This window comes from Pan troglodytes, chromosome 14 (assembly GCF_028858775.2).
Source record: "Pan troglodytes isolate AG18354 chromosome 14, NHGRI_mPanTro3-v2.0_pri, whole genome shotgun sequence".
Classification (NCBI taxonomy): Eukaryota; Metazoa; Chordata; class Mammalia; order Primates; family Hominidae; genus Pan; species Pan troglodytes.
The window spans coordinates 31,856,308-31,882,352 of record NC_072412.2 but is presented as its reverse complement, the minus strand read 5'-3'; the positions used below and the strand labels follow the sequence as shown (position 1 = coordinate 31,882,352).

The following is a 26,045-nucleotide window of genomic DNA, read 5'->3' as shown; positions in this document are numbered from 1 at the left end:
AACTCACTTTCAAAGGCCTATGATTTTGCTTTATAAATATTTATATTAAAAATGTAATCCAAATACAAATGTGGTGTTTTTTACTTTTTATTCACCAATAGCAAACACTAACAGGCTGGTGACTCACACTCTCCTGTTAACGTCGCTCCCAACAGGCCTCTCTCTTTTTATTCTTACTGCTATCATTCCAGCTAAACTTCTGCCACCTTACACATGTATGAAACTGACACTGTCTCTTCTTTCTCAAGTCTCTGCCTCTTCCAATTCACCTTTCATTTTGTGCCAGAGCAAACCACAAAAAGGAAAATCTGATTAAACAATGCTTATTAAGCAATATTACATGCCAGGGACTATTAAAAGGCTCCAATATTTAACTTGATGCTACTAGCATTTTAGGGACAAGATAAATTAACAAAATAAATGTTATGTTAAACTGTGAGAACTGCTACAGAGAAAAAATTTTTTAAAGATGGAGGATAGAAATAGGAAACAGGGAGGGAGGTATAAGAGAATTACAATTTTAAACAGAAGATCTCCCTGATAAAGAAACATGTGAGCAGAGTTCTGAGGGAGGTACTGAGTAAGTCATATAGCCACCTGGAAGAACATTCATGCATCGTATTATTTCATAACTCAAACATTTAAAACGAATACCGAATAAAGGAGCTCTTAAACTATTATACAAACATCTCAAAGCAAAAGAAACTTCCATATCTTCCTCAATGCCTGATACCAACCCAGTGCTTATCACACTAAGAGTAGAGTCTCACAAAAGATACCAAAGGTGAAGTACCATTAAAAGAAATATATTCCTAACATGTAAAGGCCTAAAAATGGAGAATGAAGAGACCAACAAAAACACAGAAAAACAGGCAAGACAGAAAAAGGTAAAACATTCTTTAATATTATACTGAATGGGCAAAAGCTGGAAGCATTCCCTTTGAAAACCAGCACAAGACAAGGATGCCCTCTCTCACCACTCCTATTCAACATAGTATTGGAAGTTCTGGCCAGGGCAATCAGGCAAGAGAAAGAAACAAAGGGTATTCAAGTAGGAAGAGAGGAAGTCAAATAGTCACTGTTTGCAGATAACACGATTGTATATTTAGAAAACCCTGTCGTCTCGGCCAAAAGACTCCTTAAGCTGAGAAACAATTTCAATAAAGTCTCAGGATACAAAATCAACGTGCAAAAATCACAAGCATTCCTATACACCAATAAAAGACAAATAGAGAGCCAAATCATGAGTGAGCTTCCATTCACAATTGCTACAAAGAAAATAAAATACCTAGGAATACAACTTACTTACAAGGGATGGGAAGGACCTCTTCAAGGAGAACTACAAACCACTGCTTAATGAAAAAAGAGAGGATACAAACAAATGGAAAAACATTCCATGCTCATGGATAGGAAGAACCAATGTCGTGAAAATGGCCATACTGCCCAAAATAATTTATAGATTCAATGCTATTCCCATCAAGCCACCACTGACTTTCTTCACAAAACTAGAAAAAACTACTTTAAATTTCATATGGAACCAAAAAAGAGCCCATATAGCCAAGACAATCCTAAGCAAAAAGAACAAAGCTGGAGACATCATGCTACCTGACTTCAAACTATACTACAAGGCTACAGTAACCAAAAAAGCATGGTACTGGCACCAAAACAGATAAATAGACCAATGGAACAGAACAGAGGCCACAGAAATAACATTACACATCTACAACCATCTGATCTTTGACAAACTTGACAAAAACAAGCAATGGGGAAAGGATTCCGTATTTAATAAAGGCTGCTGGGAAAACTGGCTAGCCATATGCAGAAAACTCAAACTTGACCCCTTCCTTACACCTTATACAAAAATTAACTCAAGATGGATTAAAGACTTAAATGGAAAACCTAAAACCATAAAAACCTTAGAAGAAAACCTAGGTAAAACCATTCAGGACATAGGCATGGGCAAAGACTTCATGACTAAAACACCAAAAGCAATGGCAACAAAAGCCAAAATTGACAAATGGGATCTAATTAAACTAAAGAGCTTCTGCACAGCAAAAGAAACTTATCATCAGAGTGAACAGTAAGTAGCCTACAGAACAGGAGAAAGTTTCTGCACTCTATTCATCTGACAAAGGGCTAATATCCAGAATCTACGAGAAACTTAAACGAATTTACAAGAAAAAAACAACTCCATCAAAAACTGGGTGAAGATGAACAGACACTTCTCAAAAGAAGACATTTATATGGCCAACAAACATATGAAAAAAAGCCCATCATCACTGGTCATTAGAGATATGCAAATCAAAACCACAATGAGATACCATCTCACATCAGTTAGAATTGCGATCATTAAAAAGTCAGGAAACAACAGATGCTGGAGAGGATGTGGAGAAATAGGAACGCCTTTACACTGTTGGTGGGAGCATAAATTAATTCAACCATTGTGGAAGACAGTGTCGCGATTCCTCAAGGATCTGGAACTAGAAATACCACTTGACCCAGCAATCCCATTACTAGGTAATATACCCAAAGGATTATAAATCATTCTACTATAAAGACATATGCACACATATGTTTACTGCAGCACTATTCACAATAGCAAAGACTTGGAACCAATCCAAATGCCCATCACTGATAGACTGGATAAAGAAAATGTGGCACATATACACCATGGAATACTATGCAACCATAAAAAAAAGAATGAGTTCATGTCTTTTGCAGGGACATGGATGAAGCTGGAAACCATCATTCTCAGCAAACTAACACAGGAATAGAAAACAAACAACACATGTTCTCACTCATAAGTGCAAGTTGAACAATGAGAACACATGGACACAGGGAGGGGAACATCACACACCAGGGCCTGTTGTGGGGTGGGGGGCAAGGGGAGGGAGAGCATTAGGACAAATACCTAATGCATGTGGGGCTTAAAACCTAGATGACAGGTTGATGGGTGCAGCAAACCATCATGGCACATGTATACCTATGTAACAAACCTCCACGTTCTGCACATGTATCTCAGAACTCAAAGTTTAATTTTTTTAAAAAAGAAGACATATAAATTACCCTAAAATGCATGAAAAACTGTTTACCTTCACACATTTTTTAAAAAAACTATAACAAGAGGACTTCTGCTTCAGATTACAATGGTGTAACTAAGACTATTTACTCTCCTGCCTTAAATGCCCAGAAGAGATAAATATGCTAAAGGTTTCAGACACTAGGGAACAGGTAGCAGAGAAATGTGATCCCTGATAAATGAGAAACAAACTAGAAGAGCTTTACTGCCCAGCTTATTGCATGGAAGTATTAAATAGTTTCTAGGCTGTAGTACAAATGACCCAAATAGAGCCTGGGTTGAGGGAGATAAAGATGAGAGTTCAGGGAGGCCAAGGAAGCTCTGATTTCTAGAGCACAATACCAGAAAGGAAGGAGTTACAAAGGGAAAGGCAGCATGAGCTCTGATAATCTGCAGAGGCTATTCCTGAGTCTTTGGCTGGATAATGATCCTCAATCGTGTTAGGAGGAAAAACTACCTGAGACCAGGAAAAGGACCATGGAAAGCAGTAGGACAAAAAATTCCCTCAACACAAACAGGGCGGTTAATTACTCATTCCTACCAGACATAGTAGAAAGCCCTTATAATATACAACCTGGAGAAAAATTACTCAATAGAAATAGACCCAAAAATGACATAAGTGATAGAATTAGGGTAGACATTAAAAGAGCTGTTACAAAAAACACTATGCTACATAGACTCAAGAAGTTAGAATAAATCAGGAACGCAGTGCTAGAAATGAAAAATATAAAATATAAAAAATATAAATAGATATAAAAATATAAAAAAGAACACAAATAGAATTACTAAATATAAGAAATACAATAGAAATGGAAAATAAACTGATGGAATTAAAAGCAGATTATACACTGCAAGAGAAAAGTATCAGTGAACTTGAAGACACAGCAATAGAAACTATCAAAATACAATGAGAGAGAAAAAAGGGCAAGAAAAAAATAGTAAGACAGCAGCTGTGATCTATAAGACACTATCAAGTAGTCAAAAATACTTGTAATTGGAGCCCCAGAAAACAAGAAGGCAGATGGAGAGAATAGATTAAAAAAAAAAAAGTATTCAAAATAATAATGGCCAATTTTTTTCCAAATCTGATTAAAATAACCTTAGAGATCCAAGAATCTCAATAAACCTCAAGCAGAAAAAAGATAAACCATTTTAAGGCATATTATTATTCATTTGGTTAAAAATTAGTGAAAAACAGAAAAATCTTAAAAGCAGTGCAAAAACAGAGGAACAAGGATTGACAGAACACTTTTCATCAGAATCTGCAATCCAGAAGATAATGGAGTGACATCTTTTAAACACTAAATGAAAATCACTGTCAACCTAAAATTCTATTCCAAGCAAAATTATCTTTTAAAAATGAGGGAAAAATAAAGACTTTTTCAGACCAAAAAATTCACTATAAAATTCACTATAAAGAGAACTATATATCAAGAAATATTAAAAAGAGTTCTTCCAGAAGAAAAATGATACCAGATGAAAATATGGATAGACATCCAACAAATTAAAAGTGACAGAAATGGTTATTATGTGTGTAAAAGAAATTTGTCATTATTAATTCGAGATACACTAGACTAGAGTAAAAATATCAAGAACATATTATGGAGCTTATAACATATAAAAACAAAACATAAGACAACAAAACTTAAAAGACTGGAGGAAATGGGCATGGAAGTATAGTGCTGTAAAGTTTTTACACATTAGTATAATTTTATTGGATGTAGATAAACCAATAGTAAAGATAAAATCATAATACTTGATTAATCTCAAGGAAAGCAGACATAAAGAAGAAAATAGAAGAGGAAAATATCAAGATGGTAGCTTTAAACCCCACCATATCAATAATTACAGTAAGTGTAAATGCTCTAAGCACTCCCATTGAAACAGTTTGTCAAATTGGATTCAAAACAACCAATATAAAAGCAAACAAGGAAACAAAAAACAACAACAGAAAGACAACTAGGACATTTATTTAAAAATAAATAAGTAAATAAACTTTTTCTTTAAGGGTCTTGCTCTACTGCCCAGGCTGGAATGCAGTGGTACAATCATAGCTCACTGGAGCCTGAAACTCCTGGGCTCAAGTGATCCTCCCGCCTCATATTCTCAAAGCACGGAGATTTACAAGTGTGAGCCACCATGGCCGGCCAAGAAACTCACTTTAAATATGAAGTCCCAGGAAGACTAAAAATGGAAAGGAAAAATATATGCCTTACAAACACTAGGACCAAAGAAAAGTACAAATGGCTACACTATTCTCAGACACAAAAGCCTGCAGAACAAGGAAGATGACCAGAGTTAGGAAGAGACATATTTCATAACAACATCGTCTACTGGCAAGGCTGTGGGGAAGCAGACACTCTTACATACTGCTAGTGAGAATGCAAAGTGGTGTAACCATTTTGGATAGGAACACAGTAATACCTAGCAAAATTGTACATGCATTTACTCTTCTATTTCTAAGAACTGCTCCCAAAGATAACTGTCAAAAATCACAAAAGGCGCAAATACAAAGCTATTCACTGAAAGACTGTAATACTGAAAACAACCCAATGTCCATAAATAATGAACTGGTTAAATAAATTATGATACAGCCACACAATAAATGGGGATCTCTCTATATTTATATGAGATAATTGCCAGTGCATGCCATTAGAGAGAAAAAAGGTGAAGAAAAGTATATAGTTTATCTTATTCATTTTATCAAATGTGCATACATATGCAGACAGATATGTGCACGGAAGGGGGCTTTTTTTTTTTTTTAAGTTTATCTACAGGGAAGAAAGGAATAGGTTAGAGGATTGAGGAATAGATGCTGGACTTCCTGAAATTTATCTTGCTTCCTTTAGATATGTTTAAAGCCATTTAACATTTCATATAATTAAAAATAAAATTAAATTTTAAAAGAGCGACCTCTCAAAAAGAATGAAACAAACGAACAAGGGTATGTATCCATGTGCTAGCATAACCACCCAAAGAATTATTATTCCAAATAACTTTAAAATGGGAATTTGACTGCAGATCTCTAATATGATACATGCTAAATAAAAAAAAGAACTAGCTAAAAAAGTAAATGACTACTTTTAGGAATCATATTGGTGGTGCTACTGCTATCATAAGACTGCTATGGATGTATTATGAGATAAAGCAATTGAGTTATTATGTAATATTATAGTGTTGTTATCCTGGGCCATGAGGGAAAAAAGAGATATAAATGTAAAATTGAAGTTCAGTAAAAACCATGTAATCCTCAATTTGAACTGGAAGTATCCGTATAAACAAACATGAATTTCATCTTTCAAAAAAGCTATGTCTACTGAATTATCATAAAGTCATGACTTATACATTAGCAATTAGTACCCACAGGACTCATGTTGTGATTTCTTAATACCATTCCCATTAAAAGGAACCAGAGCCCCTCGGAGAATTGGCCAATTCTAGGTCTGGGGCAGAACAAGTGCAAGATAGTCCTGGAATATCCTGTCATACAAGATAGCAAAGAAATTACAGAGATTATTGGGATTGTTTCAAAGGACTCAGGGACTAACTTGAAGAGGCTTCCAAGATTATACACGGGATAATCTGGGCATCAATGCATGTGATCACTATAACTGACTGAAACACAAATATGCGTAAACCCATTATGATTTTTTTAAAAACGACACTCAACTGGTCACCTTTGGAGGACACTAGTCCTCTTTATTTTGAATACTACTAAATAACATTCAAAAAATCAAGCATTTATTCTGCCTTTCCTAAACAAATATAACACTGGGAAACCAAAGAATCGATAAGAATTTGCTTTTTTACAAAAGTATTCAGCTAGGAAATGAAGAAGAATGACAATAAGAATATCAAGACTGACTACTAATATCAACAGCTGCAAACATCATAAATAGAGAGATGGCCAGCTATTATGAGCCTCCTGACAGGAAAGCATACCAATCTTATAAAATAGTCCTGTAAAAATAAAAAAGTTGAACCAGAATCCAATGAGGTCTCTGGATTCAGCCATCATTTTAGAGAAAATAAAGAAATATGACCAGGCACAGTGGCTCACACCTGTAATCCCAGAACTGTGGGAGGCTGAGGTGGACAGATTGCTGGAGCCCAAGAGTTCGAGACCGACTGGGCAACAAGGTGAAACTCCGTCTCTACAAAACAACATAAAAATTAGCCAGGCATGGTGACATGCGCCTGTAGTCCCAGCTACTTAGGAGGCTAGGTGGGAGGATTGCTTGAACCAGGAGGTCGAGGCTGCAGTGAGCTGTGATCGCACCACTGCACTCTAGCCTGGGCAACAGAGCAAGACCCTGTCAAAAAAATCAAAACAAACAACAACAAAGAAGAACCTATCAAATTATGTCTAAGGGATAAAATTAGCAAAAATCAGTCTATGGGAAACTCTTCAAGAGAAACAACCTGATTCCTACTGCAAGCAGAGTGAGAGCTAGAGAGAAAGCCCACAAGAAACAAGATACTTAAAAGACACAGCAACCAATCACAAGGTATAAATCTTACTTGCATCCTGAATCAAACAATTTTTGAGGAGGAAGGGTGGCTTGAGCCCAGGAATTTGAGACCAGTCTGGGCAACATAATGAGAGACTCCATCTCTACAAAAAGTTTTAAAAAAAAAAAATTAGCTGGATGTGGTGTCTGTGGTTCCAACTACTGAGAGGCTGAGGTGGGATGGTCACTTGAGCCCAGAAGTTCAAGGCCGCAGTGAGCTACGATCTGACTACTGCACTCCAGTCTGGGCAACAGACCAAGACCCTGACACAAACAACAACAACAAAAACACATTTTTTGAGAAAACCAATTGGACATTAAGTTATTAGTGTTAACTGTGTTTGGGATAAAGATATATAGATGAAATGACAGTATCTGGGATTTGCCTTCAAATATAAGAGGAACAAGGGAGTGTGTGGAGGCACAGAAAAAATAAAGCTGGCTGTAAGTTTATTCATTGTTAAAGCTGGTTGGTGAATACCTGGGGATTTGTATTCTCCCTACTTCTGTATATGTTTGAAAATTTCAATAATATAACGTGGAAAAAATTAGTATAACTAAAACACTAATCTTTTAGTCTATGGTCTGTGGTTTCTTTGTGAAATAAAAGATTATTATTCTGTGGTTACTTCAGTAACTAAACTTCATAGATAAGACCTATCTTCTCATAAATCAGATTTGATAACACAAACACCTATAATCCCTTTCCCCAATAATCAAGAGAAAAATTATTGTTCACACTAGCAGCAACTTTAGCTGAGATTTTTAAAGATAGTTATGTGAAACCTTTAGCTCGTCCAATATTTTACATACTCAGTTATTTTAAAAGAAAACAAACTGAAACAATGAACATAAAGAAAAAACAATTTTAAGAATTCTGCAGTACTAAGTCAATGAAAATAAATAACCACCTATGCTGACTGCTTTTCCTATTAAAAAGAATTTCTTATTCCCTCATTAAATTGACTTTCTACCTTCAAGTTCAAGTTTTTTCCTTGATAACAATCATACCAATATAGAAAATGAAAAATACATTCAAACTGAAAAATACATGAAAACCCTAAAGAAAAAACTCAGCATCTCACTACCCTGAAACAATACTGTCAACATTTTGGTGAACACTCCTAAAATTTCTCTAGGCATATTATTATACAGACATTAATAAGTAAGGATATAAAATACACAGTATTTGGAAACATTTTTTTCAACCAACAATGTGTGTAGAACCTCATTTGTCAAATATTGCTAAGCACTATTCTTTTTAACAGTCACATAGCTCTCAGTGTATGTATAGTGTATGGCTATACCAAAACTAATCTCATACTGATAAGCATTTTAGATTTAAAAATTTTTAAAAACACCTTAACAACAATACCATGAATATCCCTGTGCTGGCTGTTTACATACTGTCTCTGAGCTTTAAACCTATCCTTTCATAATCTGCTCAGAGATCCTGAAGCTGTAAATCTGCAAAGAGCTGGTTTCCTATTAATTTCTTCCACTACAAGACACTAGAGCTTCTTAAGGCGTTCTGAGCAGTAGTTTCACTGCTCCCCAGCAACAGCCAGGCCATGCCATACTTTGGCAGTCTGTTGGGTGATACTGACAGGGCTCCTCCACCTCTTAACATTACTTCTTCCCAATTATCCCACCAGCTCTAGAGGTAGTAGCTGCTTCCACCAATTTGTATCTCTGAATTACCAATGCAACATTTTTCTCTTTTGTCCTTTAAACATCTGTATTAATTTGTTTAAAATACAGTCATACATCACTTAACAATAGGGATACATTCTGAGAAATGCATCACTGGATGATTTCATTGTTGTGAGAACATCATAGAGTATACTTACATAAACCTAGATGGTATAGCCTACTCACACCTATATGGTATGACCTATTGCTCCTAGACTACAAACTTGTACTACATGTTATTGTACTGAATGCTATATGCAATTATAACACAGTGGTAAATATCTGTATATCTAAACATAGAAAAGGTACTGAAAAAATATGGTGTAAAAGATAAAAGTTGCTCTCTCTCCCTCTCCGTCGTCTCCGTCTCCCGCTTTCCACGGTCTCCCTCTGTTGCCGAGGCTGGACTGTACTGCCGCGATCTCGGCTCACTGCAACCTCCCTGCCTGATTCTCCTGCCTCAGCCTGCCCAGTGCCTGGGATTGCAGGCGCGCGCCGCCACGCCTGACTGGTTTTTGTATTTTTTGGTGGAGACGGGGTTTCGCCGTGTTGGCCGGGCTGGTCTCCAGCTCCTGACCTCAAGTGATCTGCCCGCCTCGGCCTCCCAAGGTGCCGGGATTGCAGACAGAGTCTTGCTCACTCAGTGCTCAATGTTGCCCAGGCTGGAGTGCAGTGGCATGATCTCGGCTCGCTACAACCTCCACCTCCCAGCCGCCTGCCTTGGCCTCCCAAAGTGCTGAGATTGCAGCCTCTGCCAGGCCACCACCCCGTCTGGGAGGTGAGGAGCGTCTCTGCCTGGCTGCCCATCGTCTGGGATGTGAGGAGTCCCTCTGCCCGGCCACCCAGTCTGGGAAGTGAGGAGCGCCTCTTCCCAGCCGTCATCCCGTCTAGGAAGCGAGGAGCGTCTCTGCCTGGCCGCCCATCGTCTGGGATGTGAGGAGCCCCTCTGCCAGGCCACCCAGTCTGGGAAGTGAGGAGCGCCTCTTCCCGGCCGTCATCCTGTTTAAGAATTGAGGAGCATCTCTGCCTGGCCGCCCACTGTCTGGGATGTGGGGAGCACCTCTGCCCGGCCGCCCCGTCTGGGATGTGAGGAGCACCTCTGCCCGGCTGCCCCGTCTGGGAGGTGAGGAGCGTCTCTACCCAGCCGCCACCCCATCTGGGAGGTGAGGAGCGCCTCTGCCCGGCTGCCACCCCGTCTGGGAAGTGAGGAGCGCCTCTGCCCCACCGCGACCCCATCTGGAAACTGAGGAGCGCCTCCGCCCGGCCGCCCCGTCTGAGAAGTGAGGAGCCCCTCCGCCCGGCAGCCGCTCCGTCTGGGAAGTGAGGGGCACCCCCGCCCGGCAGCCGCCCCGTCTGGGAGGTGGGGGGAGCCCCCACCCGGCAGCCGCCCCGTCTGGGAGGTGGGGGGTTCCCCAGCCCAGCAGCTGCCCCGTCTGGGAGGTGGGGGGCGCCCCCGCCCGGCAGCCGCCCCGTCTGGAAGGTGGGGGTCGCCTCTGCCCGGCTGCCATGTCTGGGAAGTGAGGAGCCCCTCTGCCCAGCCACCACCCCGTCTGGAAGGTGTACCCAACAGCTCATTGAGAACGGGCCATGATGACAATGGTGGTTTTGTCGAACAGAAAAGAGGGAAATGTGGGGAAAAGAAAGAGAGATCAGATTGTTACTGTGTCTGTGTAGAAAGAAGTAGACATAGGAGACTCCATTTTGTTCTGTACTAAGAAAAATTCTTCTGCCTTGGGATGCTGTTAATCTATAACCTTACCCCCAACCCCGTGCTCTCTGAAACATGTGCTGTGTCAACTCAGGGTTAAATGGATTAAGGGCGGTGCAAGATGTGCTTTGTTAAACAGATGCTTGAAGGCAGCATGCTGGTCAAGAGTCATCACCACTCCCTAATCTCAAGTACCCAGGGACACAAACACTGCGGAAGGCCGCAGGGTCCTCTGCCTATGAAAACCAGAGACCTTTGTTCACATGTTTATCTGCTGACCTTCTCTCCACTATTGTCCTATGACCCTGCCAAATCCCCCTCTCCGAGAAACACCCAAGAATGATCAATAAATACTAAAAAAATTTAAAAAAAAATAAAATAAATAAATAAATAAAAATAAAAAATAAAGATAAAAGTTGTACCCCTGTGCAGTGCAGCTCCATCATAATCTTACGAGACTACCATATACATCTGGTCTATCGTTAACCAACGCACCATTATGCAGTACATGACTTTATACCTAGTATAGTTTGTTTCTCTGACTGAACCCTGAACTATATGACAGATTATGTGCACATCTTTTCTAATTATCTCTGGGATAAGTTCCTGAAAGTGCAGAGTCAAAAGCTATACACATTTTAAGTTTGCATATATTACCACATTACCAACCTAGAAGCATAGCATCATTTTATACTCCCACCAAGACAGCATTGTTGGAATGCTAACTAATACTGGTTGCATCACATAATTGCTTATATTTGTATTTCCTTGATTACATAAGCATCTTTTCATGATTTGGAAGGCTGACAGGACTTCCTGCTTATAAATTTCCTGTTCATTCTCTTTGCTAGTATTCTACTATGAGATTTATATTTGTTATTCCTTCATTAAGAATCTTTAATACATTGCAGCCAGGCACAGTGGCTCACACCTGTAATTCCAACACTTTGGGAGGCCAAGGCGGACAGATTACTTAAGGCCAGGAGACAGAGACCAGCCTGGCCCACATGGCAAAATCCGGTCTCTACTAAAAACACAAACAAAAAAAAATTGCCAGGGGTGGTGGCACACGCCTGTAATCCCAGCTATTTGGGTGGCTGAGACACAAAAACTGCTAGAACCTGGGAGGCAGAGGTTGCAGTGAGCCAAGAGATCAAGCCACTACACTACAGCCTGGGAGACAGAGTGAAACCCTGTCTCAAACAAAAAAAAAAAGGGGGGGGGGGGTCTTTATACATTGCAGGTATTAACCTTTTCTAACTAATATATACTGAAAATAGTTTTCCAGCATATCATTTGTGTTTCCAACTTATTTCATGACTTTGGCTTTTATCTAAATAGTGGTTCCCACTAAAATAAAAGGGCAGAGACTTAGCCTGTCCTCTTTATTACAATGTCCTCGACACCTAGAACTGTACTGTACACCTAGAACCATACCATACATGGTGGGGCAGGGAGTGGGGGGTAACACATAGATTTTTTTGCAACAAATGAATTTTTTAAAAATAATACAATCCAGGCCAGGCATGGTGGCTCATGCCTGTAATCCCAACACTTTGGGAGGCCAAGCTAGGCAGATCACCTGAGCCCAGGAGATCAAGACCAGCGTGGGCAACATGGCAAAACCCTATCTCTACAAAAAATACAAAATTTAGACAAGCATGGTGGCATATGCCTGTAGACACAACAACTTGGGAGGCTGAGGTGGGGGGACTGATTGAGCCCAGGAAGTTGAGGCTGCAGTGAGCCATGATTGAGCCACTGCACTCCAGTCTAGGTAACAGAGCAAGACCCTATCTCAACAAAATAATAATAGTAATAATAACAATAATCCAACCCATCAATATTTCATTCATGACTTGGTATAAGTGTCCCTTCCTCTACAAACAAGGAAGTTATAAAAATATACTGGTTATTAGTACTTTGATTAATCCATGTTATATACTTAAACCAAATCCATGTTATACACTTAATGCAATAATTTGTCTTTGATTCTTCTGGAATATATGTAAAATCAAAGTAAGCAGTCTATTTTCCTTTCAAAACTGCTTGCTAATTATTTACTAGGTAACGTACCTTTTCCTGACCAATGTATTTGTTAAGTATTATATGCCCCCATCCACCATTATTACAGCATTGCAAATTTCTTGTATACTTTACTTCTAGGTCTTCTGATGTTTACTCCCATAATAATGTAAATGATTGTTGGTTATATACAGAAAACTTTGGATTTTTACATACTCATTTTGGCTACCCCATTTTGAGTAGTTTTTCGGTTGATTCTCCTGGATGTTCCAAGAAAAATGAAAGCTTCTTCCTTTCCCACACTTGTATTTCTTATTTTATATTCTTACATAATTACACTAGCTAATGCTTCCAAAACAATGTTAAACAATAGCAGAGATAGTGTGGTATCTCACCTTGTTCCTGCTTTTATTGGGAATGCTACTGGTGTTTTACATGATGCTGCCTATTGGTTTGAGAGATATTAATTATGTTATGAAGGTACGGATTCCTATCTTATTAGATTTAATTAGAAACAGACTGATTTTTTTGGCCAGGCGTGGTGGCTCACACCTCTAATCCCAGTACCTTGGGAGGCCGAGGCGGGCGGATCACGAGGTCAGGAGATCGAGAGCATCCTGGCTAACATAGCGAAACCCCGTCTCTATTAAAAATACGAAAAATTAGCCGGGCATGGTGGCGGGCGCCTGTAGTCCCAGCTACTCGGGAGGCTGAGGCAGCAGAATGGTGTGAACCCGGGAGGCGGAGCTTGCAGTGAGCCGAGATCATGCCACTGCCCTCCAGCCTGGGCGACAGAGCGAGACTCTGTCTCAAAAAAAAAAAAAAATCAGAAGCCCTTTCAGCATCTATCAAAAATGATCTATTGTATACCCTTTTCCCTACTTATATAATAAATTGTAAACATAAACAGTAGGCTTACTAATATTATACCAACCCTCTCTGTATACTCCTAAAATTAACCATGTTTGGCCATAATATATCCTCGCTTTATTATTTAAATTCTCTTTTTGCTACTATCTTGCTTATACAAAAATCACATATTAGTAAGATTTGTCTTAGCGGTTTTTTTGGGGTGTGGGGTGGGGAGGATATCTTTTACTAGGTTTTAGTATTCATGTTAGTTATCCTGGCCGTAAAGAAAATGAGTGCTTTCTTTTCTATACTCTGAACAATTAAAAGAATTAGAATTCCTGGTTTCTTATAGATTTGAAATATCTCCCTCAAGACACAACTTACACTGGTGCTTTTATTAGCGAATAATGTTTCAATTTTTTTATAACTAGAGTTTGTTAGGTTTTTGTCTTTCCTCATCTTGAACTTATTTACATCATTCTTAAAAATCCAGGTTTTCCAATACATTTACATAGCCATATCTAAAAGTTAAATAATTAAAGTAAAATGATAGGCAAAGACAAATCACAGATATACAAACAAAAAGGAAACAAAATCTAGATTTAGAGGGCATAAGCAAAACTGAGTTCCAGACGGAAAAGCATAAAACTATGTAGACAGGGTAACCTCATGATAAAAAAGGGGTGGTACATTTACTGAGTCCTGTATACTTAAGAATATCCTTCATTTGCCCCTACTTAAAAATAGCTAGGGCTGCCTAGCAAATTCTTTAGTTATACTGTTTTTTCCATCAGAACTCTCCAGCTGTTGAATAATTAACTTCAGAAATTGTATGTGGTTTGAAAAGAAGTCAGCCAGCTTCATTATTTTCCACTGCACTGACCTAACTATGTTGCAGGAAGTCAGGGACCCCAAACAGAGGGACCAGCTGAAGCCATGGCAGAAGAACGTGGATTGTAAAGGTTTCATGGACATTTATTAGTTCCCCAAATTAATACTCTTGTAATTTCTTATGCCTGTCTTTGCTGCAATCTCTAAACATAAAATTTGTAAAGATTTCATGGACACTTATCACTTCCCCAATCAATACTCTTGTGATTTCCTATGCCTGTCTTTACTTTAATCTCTTAATCCTGTCAGCTGAGGAGGATGTATATCGCCTCAGGACCATGTGATAATTGCGTTAACTACACAAATTATATAGCATGTGTGTTTGAGCAACATGAAATGTGGGCACCTTGAAAAAAGAGCAGGATAACAGCACTCATTCAGGGAATAAGAGAGATAACCTTAAACTCTGACCGCCAGTGAGCCAGGCATAACAGAGCCGTATTTCTCTTCTTTCAAAAGCAAATGGGAGAAATATCGCTGAATTCTTTTTCTCAGCATGGAACATCCCTGAGAAAGAGAATACGCACCTGGAGGTACAGGCTTATAAACAGCCCCCCCAGGTGCGCCTGTCTCTTATGGTTGAGGCTGCAGAGCTAAAACAGACTCCAGTCTCCCATAGCGCTCCTAGGCTTATTAGGAAGAGGAAATTCCTGCCTAATAAATTTTGGTCAGACCGATTGATCTCAAAACCCTGTCTCCTGATAAGATGTTATCAATGACAATGGTGCCCAAAACTTCATTAGCAATTTTAATTTCGCTTCGGTCCTGTGGTCCTGTAAGGCTTATTAGGAAGAGGAAATTCCTGCCTAATAAATTTTGGTCAGACCGGTTGATCTCAAAACGCTGTCTCCTGATTAGATGTTATCAGTGACAATGGTGCCCAAAACTTCATTAGCAATTTTAGTTTCGCCTCTGTCCTGTGGTCCTGTGATCTCATCCTGCCTCCACTTGCCTTGTGATATTCTATTACCCTGTTAAGTACTTGATGTCTGTCACCCACACCTATTCACACACTCCCTCCCCTTTTGAAAATCTCTAATAAAAACTTGCTGGTTTTTGTGGCTTGTGGGGCATCACGGATCCTACCAATGTGTGATGTCTCCCCTGGATGCCCAGCTTTAAAATTTCTCTCTTTTGTACTCTGTCCCTTTATTTCTCAAGCCGGCCGACGCTTAGGAAAAATAGAAAAGAACCTATGTGATTATCGGGGCAGGTTCCCCGATATAACTAGTTTTTCTTGATATCTGTGAAATCACTTTTGCAATCCCTGAAAATTTAGCAAACTGCACCAGTATATTTTCCAAAAATGAGTCTTCACCTCCAGATTCATATTTTAAATCATTCAAAACAAATTTATTATTATTTTCTTGAATATTTTCCATTTCCCATTATTCTGTCTTCTCCAAAGATGTCAACTATGGTTTTTCACTATCTGCAATTCATTCCCTTTAACTCCATTTTTTCTCTCCAATTTCTCCATATTCTATGCAGATTTCCTCAAGCCAAATCTCTAGCTTACTGATTCCATCTTCCACATTGTTTATTCTGCTCCTTGCTACTTATATTAAATTATATTCTATAGTCAATATCCTTAGCTCTTTTTCATATATTACTTCATTTTTGTTATCTTTTTTCTCTCATGTCATTTGCTGTTTACCTTCCTTGGCAGCTTAAATAACTAAGACAGTTATTTAAATATTGCTTATCAGTTACTTTGGAATGCTAAGATATTTACATAGGTTTTGTGTTTGTTAACTTGCTTATCTGTATTCTGTTAATTCATCTTTGAGTAAGAAAAATTCTCTCTGGCTTTGCTATTTAAACAAAAGTATAGTTAGCATCTCCCGGATGACTGAACACTTCTTTAAAAAATTAACATCAAAGCTCCCAACTCAGGCTACAGTTGCTTCATCACCTGGCTAAGTAGCATAGGAATGAGAGTTAGGACTAAAGGTAGTAAGTCCTTTTTCTCTGTGTAATTTATCTCCAAATTTGTTAAAACTCTTACAAGGATAAGAACCAGTCACTTGAGCTATGGGTACATCACATGTTATGACAGGATCCTCAGTTTTGGCACATCTAACTACTTTTAGGGGAGTCAGACTCCTGAGAGACAAGCTGAGACACAATGGAACTCATATAACTCATCGTTATGGAACCCCATAACTCATCTTCATTTTTTGTTTAATGGGTTAAGCGTATAATTTTCTTCTGTTCCCGTAAAGTTGGTAAAAAGATATTTCCTTCATGATTTTCCTTAGTCTCATCACTAAACTTTGCTCTTCCTGGTAAACAGGTTGACCTAAAGAAAAATACTATGACCACAAAGCCTCTCCTTTAGTCCTAGTACAGCTAAAATCAGGTTTTCTTTCTTTCTCTTACAGTGTGTCCATATAGCAATATCCTCCCTCTAAATTAGCAAATAATAGGACACTTAACAGTACACTGCCAATACATATCCCTTGTCAGTGTTCTCACTTTCAATAGAGTCTTAATGGCCAATTCTGGTCCAGTTGGTGGTAGCTTTACCTAGATACATTTTTCTTTAGGTTCTTTTTAATTATTTTGACGAATTCAAGGGAAGACAGTTTAATCAACATTCTCTTAACTATATTATTTTTCCTCAAAATCAACTCACCCAATTTAATAATTTAAAAAATTAAATCTACATACATAGTTTATCTCCTGGAAGAAATTATTATGAGTTATTTCATCAACAACAGTGTGTGCACACTGCAGGAATTCAGTATCAGCTGAGTTAATTCTCCTCATGAGAAGTATCTGAAATATATTCAGTATATAAATCAAATATTTTAAATACTTCAGTTCCATATTAAAGCAATACATTTTAAAATGCTCCATGTACATTTTAAAATGTCCACCTTTTGACCATGTTCTTGTGGTTCTACAAATATATCAAACCATGTTTCTTTAAAATATAAAAGTTACTAGGGAAAAACAATCTAGAATGAAAATAATAAAACCTCCAGGGAATAAGCCAAATTTGAACTTTGTCAATGCTCTAATTAGAAAAGAAACTGCTGTAATGGATATCGCACCATAGGCACTGGAGCCAAACAGGCCTAAATTCAAATCCTGGCTCTGTCACTTGCTAGCTGTATGACCTGGGTCCATTTACCACTTGAACATTAGATTCCTCATTTGGAAAACTAGGATAATAACCGCACTTCACTGAATTGTTACAATGTTTAAATGAGACAGTATAGTAAGTGGGCATTCAGCAAATGGTATACTGTTATATACAGTTTATACATAATGAGTGGGTATGTCTACGTACTACATATGTGTGTGCGACAAATACACACATACACATACACATACATACAACCAAACTCTCATCTCTGATCTGACTAGGAGAGCCATAGCACCATCCAAAGGGAAGCTTATGCTCTGGGATTACTTAAAAATTAGAAGTCAAGGCCAGGCGCGGTGGTTCATGCCTGTAATCCCAGCACTTTGGGAGGCGGAAGCGGGCAGATCACTTGAGGCCAGGAGTTGGAGCCCAGCCTGGTCAACATGGTGAAGCCCTGTCTCTATTAAAAATACAAAAATTAGCCAGGTGTGGTGGTGCAGGCCTGTAATTCCAGCTACTCAGGAGGCTGAGGCAGGAGAATTGCTTGAACCTGGGAGGCAGAAGCTGCAGTGAGCCAAGATTGCGCCACAGCACTCTAACCTGGGTGACAGAGTAAGACTTCAAGTCAGTTCCAAACAATAAGGTTTCTTACTCTTGCCAAAGAGACTACTGTTATAAAATTTTAGTAGGTTTCTATTACCATTTAAATAATTGCCAGCCAGGCACGCTGGCTCATGTCTGTAATCCCAGCACTTTGGGAGGCTGAGGCGGGCAGGTGGTATCACCTGAGGTCAGGAGTTCAAGACCAACCTGGCCAACATGGCAAAACCCCGTCTCTACAAAAAATTAGCCGGGCATGGTGGCGTGTGCCTATAATCCCAGCTACTCAGGAAGCTGAGGCAGGAGAATCGCTTGAACCTGGGAGGTGAAGGTTGCAGTGAGCTGAGATCACACCATACTACACTCCAGCATGGGCAACACAGTGAGGCTCCATCTCAAAAAAAAAAGAAAAAAAGAAAATAATAATAATGCCTTTGTTCTATTTATCAGCAGTTTCTAGAATAAAGTACACATGAACAGAAAGGAATAACAAAAATTATACCTGAAACTCTAATTGCGAGCTAGCTTTACTCCCAGTCTCTTTCTAAGGAAAAGACCCATAGGCAATTCTTCTCCATATAAAAGCATGGTACCCCAATCACAACTAACCAGACTAATGGGTAAGCCAGAAGTGATGAGGTAGAGGTGAAAGCAACCACCTATGACTACGCCAGTATCAGAACCACCTATTCCATCTTCTCTCCAAGAACTAGAAGAAGAGATATACATAGAGAAGTAAGCAGTGCCATGTAAGAAATGAAGATTTATTCTTCTGATTATAAAATCTTGAACTATGATTATCCCAGGATAACAGCTCAATTTGCAATTATGGGAAATACTGGAACACAGACAAAATTGCACTGCTGTTAAGGTAAGTATTCCATGCTTCTCGACTTCCCTGTGTCAATTAAAGCACTGCTTCTGACTTTTTTTTTGTTTCAGCCCTAAATCACAGAGGAAACTAAAGAATATTATGGATAGTCCTGATGAAATTCCTTTGAAACTTCCCATCATACCTTAAATTCATATGAATTGTTTATTCTATGCCATAATATACCAGGGACTATCTAACTGATGCATCAGAAAGACATGCCATGTTTATCCCCCACACTCATGCATCTTCTAAAATACCAATCAACGCTTTCTCCCAGGAAAGGAGAATCTAAACTGAACATTACAGACTTAAGATAACCTAGACAGTTTTTCCTAAAAACTTGAAAGATTCCCAATTATTGCATAAATCAAGAAATAATTATGTTTCTGATGTCCAGAATATTTTTGAAAATAAACTCAACTCACGATCTGATGTGTGGAAAATCCTCTTCAATTTTGCTTCCTGTGTTTTTGAAAATTTGTAGTGCAGCTTCTGCTACTTTTTCATCATCCATTTTCAGACAAGCCAGTAATGATTCAAATGTTTCAGCAGAATGAAATGAGATGGGATGTGTAAATGAGAGTACCTATAAAATGAATCATAAAAATGATTTGTAAAACTTTTTATCTTTATAATACAAATCCAAAATATTACATATTAGAAATACTATAAATCAAAGTCTATTTAAAAAAATTATGTTGACCAAAATCTGAGAGCACTATAAATAAAATTTAAAACATACTCAACTATGTAACAGAAATGTTCCTCTGTAGGAAGATTGTATGATATAATGAAGTAATTTCTTCCAAAATTAAATTACATGTTAATATAATTTTAATCAAAATAATTTAGATTTTGATTATTGTTCAGGTTTTTTGGTGGGGAATGAGAGGAGAAAAGGGGACATGAAGAGAGAATTTAACAAAACATCTCTCATCTTCTCGATAAACATCATTAGCAGAGACTGAAGAAGAAGAGAATAAACTAGACTGACCAGACAGTAAAAAAGTCTATAAAGTTCCGATGTCCAAATCACAATGGTACGAACATTAGAATAATCATGAAACAGAAAATGTAAGGCAGTTAAGTAGACTCTAGAATATATAAAAAATTAGATTATATAAATTGTAAGAGATTACAAAGAAGTCAACAGAAAATAAATAGTCCTGGGAAAACTGAATAGCTATTGGGAGAAAATCAAATTAGACCCCTTGCCCCCACAACACACTTTCAAAATAAATTTCAGATGGGTTGTGTTTAAGATTTTAAAAAATAAAAACAACAAAAACCCTCTGTACAAGATAGGGTTTTTTAAAGCATAAAATAAACAAAAGGAATCAAATGTGGAATGTAAAAAAAACAGCACACAGCAGAAAAATATACTAAGTATAATGCCACATTTATAAGTTTCTAAAATAATCAAAATAAGCAACATGTTATTTAAGATACATACACAGATGATAAAACTATAAAGAATATTGAAAGAATAATAAATCCAAAATTCAGGACAATGATACCTGGTACGGGGATGTAAGTAGGCAAGAAAAAAGACTACTCAGGGAACTTGAACAGTATTTTTAATATTCAATTTAATTTGACACTCTATTTACTTTTCACTTGTATTCACTTGTTTACTACACTTCATAATTTACATATAAGAGAATACATGTTTGTACATATATCAAATATGTCCCAGGAAAAAGCAAAGGAAATAAAAAGCTTATTTAAATCAGTTAAAAAAAAAACAAAAGATAGAGATGTCAGTAGATGTATGAGCAAAGGATAAAAATGACCACAGGGAAAACACAAATGATTAACATATGGACCTCACTAGTATTAAATATGCAAATTAAAACATTATTTTTGCTTATCAGATTCGCAAATCTTTTAAAAATGTATTATATTCCATATTTTGAAGGTTAAAAAGACCGGTACCTTCACATACTACTGATGGGATTATATATCGGTAAAATTTCCCTGTACAGCAATTTAAATATATATTGCTCCAAGAATTTTGAAAGTGGTCACTCTCTTTAACTCAGTAATGCTCTCCCAGTTTTCTAAAAAATAAGATATTACCAAGAGATCTTACATAGAAACATTCACCTTAGTGTTGTTTGTAAGAATAAAAGTAGAAAAATCAAAATATTCAACAATAGGAAAATACTAGTGATACAGAGAAAGGAGAGTCCCAAAGTGAGGATTAGCCCGCAAGGATTCTTGGCTTTGCCAAGGAAAGAATTCAAGGGCAAGCCAGTGATAGGGTAGAAGAAAATAGCTTTACTGAAGCAGCAGTCTTACAGCTCCGGAGGTGTTACATACACCTCTATGACTGCTTCTGCAGAACAGCACTACCCCATAGGTAGGGTGCAGAGAGTTGTAGCTCAGGGCAGTTTTACAGTAATATTTATACCTACTTTTAATTATATACAGACTAAGGGGCAGTTTATGCAGAAATTCCTAGGGAAGGGGGAGTAGCTTTTGGGTCATCAGGTCACTGCCAAGGAAAGGGACAGTAACTCCAGGGTATTGCCATAGCAATGGTAAACTGACAAGGCACATTGGTGGGCGTGTCTTCTGGAAAGCTGCTTCTATCTCGCCCTTGTTTTAGCTAGTCCTCAATTTGGTCCTGTATCTGAGCTCCGCCTCTGGAGTCCAGTCCTGCCTCCTACCTCGGTAGGATAGTATGATACCCCAAATATGGGCTAATCACCATTTCAAAAATGTTTATTATTATTTTTACTATGAGCTAGGCATGGTGCTAAGAAATTCATGTACAAGCTTTAACGTCCTTTGCAAGACAAGTACTTTATTATTATCTCGATTTCATATGAGGAAATGAGGCAAGTAATGTGGTCAAAGGCAGACAGCTACTAAATGACAGCCAAAAACCAGATCTGCTTTAGACACTCTTAAAAAAAAAAACTCTTGAAAAACACCGAGAAAAATGCTTATACTTTAGTAAGGGAAAATAGTTAAGGATACAAAATTGTATATTCAGTTTGATCTCAATGATCCCAACTATGCATTTGTTGAAGATTAAAAGGAAACAAAAGAAACTAATGTTTATGTATGATCAACCTATGTTTTTTATAATTTTTTATATTCTAAAGTTGTCAATAATGAACTAATATTTTTACAATCAGTAAAAGACAGAATATTTTATGAAACAAAAAAAATAAGAGTTTTAGAAAGAATTTGGCTCATTCTACAGTAGAGTTGTACCTTCTTTGCTCACTAATGACACCCTGAATTATACTCCACTCTTTTAATATAATTAGTACTAGGCTAGATTATAGCATTTAAACCCCAAAATAATCAGATTACATGTAAGAATAAATATACAACTTCTAAATCATCTAAACCAACTGAGAAAATTTTACTTTGGATTATACAAACTTAAGAAGAAAACATCAAGAACAAATAATATAAACTGTATATGTTAAACAGATATCTAATTAGGCACTTAATTTTAAATAGATACTTACCTTAAGCAGTTCAAGACCTGCTCTGATGGCTTGATCAGTTGGAACACCCTCATCTTCATCATCTGCTGTTCCATCTATTGATTTGTTCACTTGTTTAATAAGAGCACTAAAATATGACCCAAAAAGTCATTTTTTCAAATGTTACCAGCAATGTCTAAGAAAAATAATCCTGTGTTACATATATGTGCACATACATATATACATATCCGAACCAAATACAAATTTGATATAGCTGGTTTTTAACACTACCGCAAAACAACTATAGTATTTTCAGATGCTTCTTTTCAAAAACAATTCTTTTCCCTTGCCCATTCAAATGAGGTCAAAATGTTATTCAATTTGCTCTTTATTAATGCTATCAATATCTTTATCATCTTTTCCATGGCAGGTCTGAGCCCAAACACATAAATGACAAATTATTTTTAATTATCTAAAACTGATCACTAGTCCAGCAAGTAGAACAATATACACAGAAATAAAAAATGATAAAGGAAACATTAAGCACTTCCAAACCATTTACCAAATATTACTGTGTGTCAGGCACAGCTGTCAAAGTCAGAAATATACCTAGGCCTCCTCCTAAAAGGTGTAAGAATCCTAGGTAACAGACATACAATAAAACCTCATTAGAACATCAGAAAAGGAACTACAATAGATCAAAAGGAAACATGATGTTTTCAAGCTTTCTTCTAATAAAAACAAGCTTACGTTATTTTATTTATTTACTTATTTATTTATTTATTTATTTATTTTTGAGACGAAGTTTCACTTTGTCGCCCAGGCTGGAGTGCAGTGGCGTGATCTCGGTTCACTGCAACCTCCGCCTCCTGGGTTCAAACAATTCTCCTGCCTCAGCCTCCCAAGTAGCTGGGATTACAGGTGCGCGCCAACAAACCCAGCTAATTTTTGTATTTTTAGTAGAGTCGGGGTTTCACCATGTTGGTCAGGCTGGTCTCAAACTCCCGACCTGAAGTGATCTGCCCGCCTTTGCCTCTCAAAGTGCTGGGATTACAGATGTGAGCCACCAGGCCCGGCCAAGCTTGTTATTTTAAAATAAACATCTGTACCCAGGCACAGTGGCTCACTCCTGTAAACACAGCCACTTAGGAGGCTGAAAAAGGAGGGTCACTTGAGGCCAGGAGTTCAAGACCAGCCTGAGCAACATAACGAGACCCTGTCTCTACATAAAATTTAAAAAATTAGCCTGGCATGGTAGTGTGTGCCTGTTGTCCCAGCTATTTGGGAGGATCACTTAAGCACAGTAGCTTAAGGTTACAGTGAGCTATGATGCACCACTGCACTCCAGCCTGGGTGACAGAGTGAGACCCTATCTCTAAAAATATAAATAAACATTTGTAATGCATTGACAATTATCTAAAATAATCATTTATACTGATGGGTATGTATTTGTCCTTTTTATAAAAAACACCACCAGAGACAGAAAACATACCAAAATACAAGAAAACTCAATTATTCAATGTTCCTTAAAATGTTTAGTAAATATGCTTCTACAAAAATATTATATATTCAAATTTAAGGTCAAGTTAGGAGTTAAATATATCTGTCCCCATTATAGGGTCCCCTTAAATTGATCATCTCTTTAACAGTTGGTATTTCTGAGGGTGTTTTCTCTTTTTCTGCTCATTTTCCCTAATCAGCTTATTCTCTTATCTCCAACTATTCCAAATACAAATCTTCAATCTGAATCCTTTCCATATTTTCAGTAGCCCCAAGATTTTTTAACCTAGATATACGCAGGAATGAAAACTATCACATTTCCAAAAGTAAACTCATTTTCTTCCACGACTGAGAGTATGAAGCTCTCAGTGAAGTGAAGCAAGTAAAAAATAAGTTAACAAACACATTAAAAAGATCATCAGAGAACAAGACGGACTACAAAAAAAAGGCCACAACAAGAAGAAAAGTTCCATAGCCAGGGTAATTAGGAAAGGGATTTCTGAGGAAGGACAACTGAACTACTAATAGCCAGGCATACGAAAATCTATGGGAAAGCACCTACCTGAAAGATCAAAGAAAATCAACTGAAAAACTATTTTAAAATACTAAGAATTCAGTGGGGTAAAACAAAACACTCAAAAATCAATAGCACTTTTCTGTATCAGCAAAAACTACCTAAAAAAACAGAGAGGGGAAATCTATTCACAATAACAAGTCAAAATATAAAAAAATAACTAAAAAGTTCTAATGTACAGAATCTCTATGTCATTTGGTATGGGACAAGATTCCACAGGTACATACTAAGTCTCATATGGAAGAATTAATTAGTGCTTAGGAACAGCCAATAAATTTTATGGAAGGAGGGATGAAAGAACTTCCTCTAATGTATCACAACCTCAGAAGACTAAAGAACCAAAGGGAATCCAGCAAGGATCCAAACCATGTAAGAATTTACGCTATAATAAAGGAACACCTCAAATCAAATGAGAATCAATTTTTCTGTAAATGGAGTTCATACAACTATCTACCATGTGCCTTTGAAAAAGACTGGGTCATCCCTTCTCAGCCTTTTGGCTAGGATCAAGTGTAAAAAGGACTGGGTCAAGGCCGGGGCACAGTGGCTCATGCCTGTAATCCCAGCACTTTGGGAGGCCAAGGCGGGCAGATCAGTTGAGGCCAGGAGTTCGAGACAAGCCTGGGCAACACGGTGAAACCCCATTTCTACTAAAAATACAAAAATTAGCTGGATGTGCTGGCACATGCCTGTAATCCCAGTTACTCGTAAGGCTGAGGCAGGAGAATTGCTTGATCTCAGCAGGCGGAGGCTGCAGTGAGCTGAGATCAAGCCACTGCACTCTAGCCTGGGCAACAGAGTGAGACTTACTCAAAAAAAAAAAAAAGACTAAGTCTCTATGTCCACCTTACACTAAATTCCAGACTAATTACAGATTTAAATGTAAAAAAGCAGAGCTATTAATATGATACCAAAGGCTGAAATAAACCACAAAGGAAATGACTGACATTTAATTATACAATGTAATATTTATTAATTGCGAAGAGATTTAAAAGGTGATTCAACTGGGTGAACAGCCTTATTTTATAAAGCATTCTTATAATCAATAAGAAAAAGACAATTTCACTGAGTCCCTATGGAAAAATAAAAGGCATTCTCCAAAGGGATAAAATTAGCCAAGACATAAATAAAAAAAAAGTTCAACCTTACTAATAATTGCTCAACTTTTCTATTTGAAACACAAAAAAATTTTTTAAAGG

The 26,045-nt window shown here is 37.7% G+C and overlaps 1 protein-coding gene across 14 annotated transcripts in view; it reads right to left on the bottom strand.

Moving 5' to 3' along the window:
• Positions 1–26,045, bottom strand: part of PDS5B (PDS5 cohesin associated factor B) — a 189,252-nt gene that overhangs the window by 45,818 nt on the left and 117,389 nt on the right. For 13 of the 14 annotated variants that reach the window (XM_016925149.4, XM_016925151.4, XM_016925155.4 and 10 more), the window contains 2 exons: positions 22,815–22,920; positions 19,752–19,912 (listed from right to left, as the gene is read on the bottom strand). In XM_016925149.4, coding sequence (XP_016780638.2) covers positions 19,752–19,912; positions 22,815–22,920 — 267 coding nt within the window. Of the gene's footprint in view, positions 1–19,751; positions 19,913–22,814; positions 22,969–26,045 lie in introns of all 14 variants that reach the window. The other variant, XR_010150640.1, reaches the window with a different exon arrangement.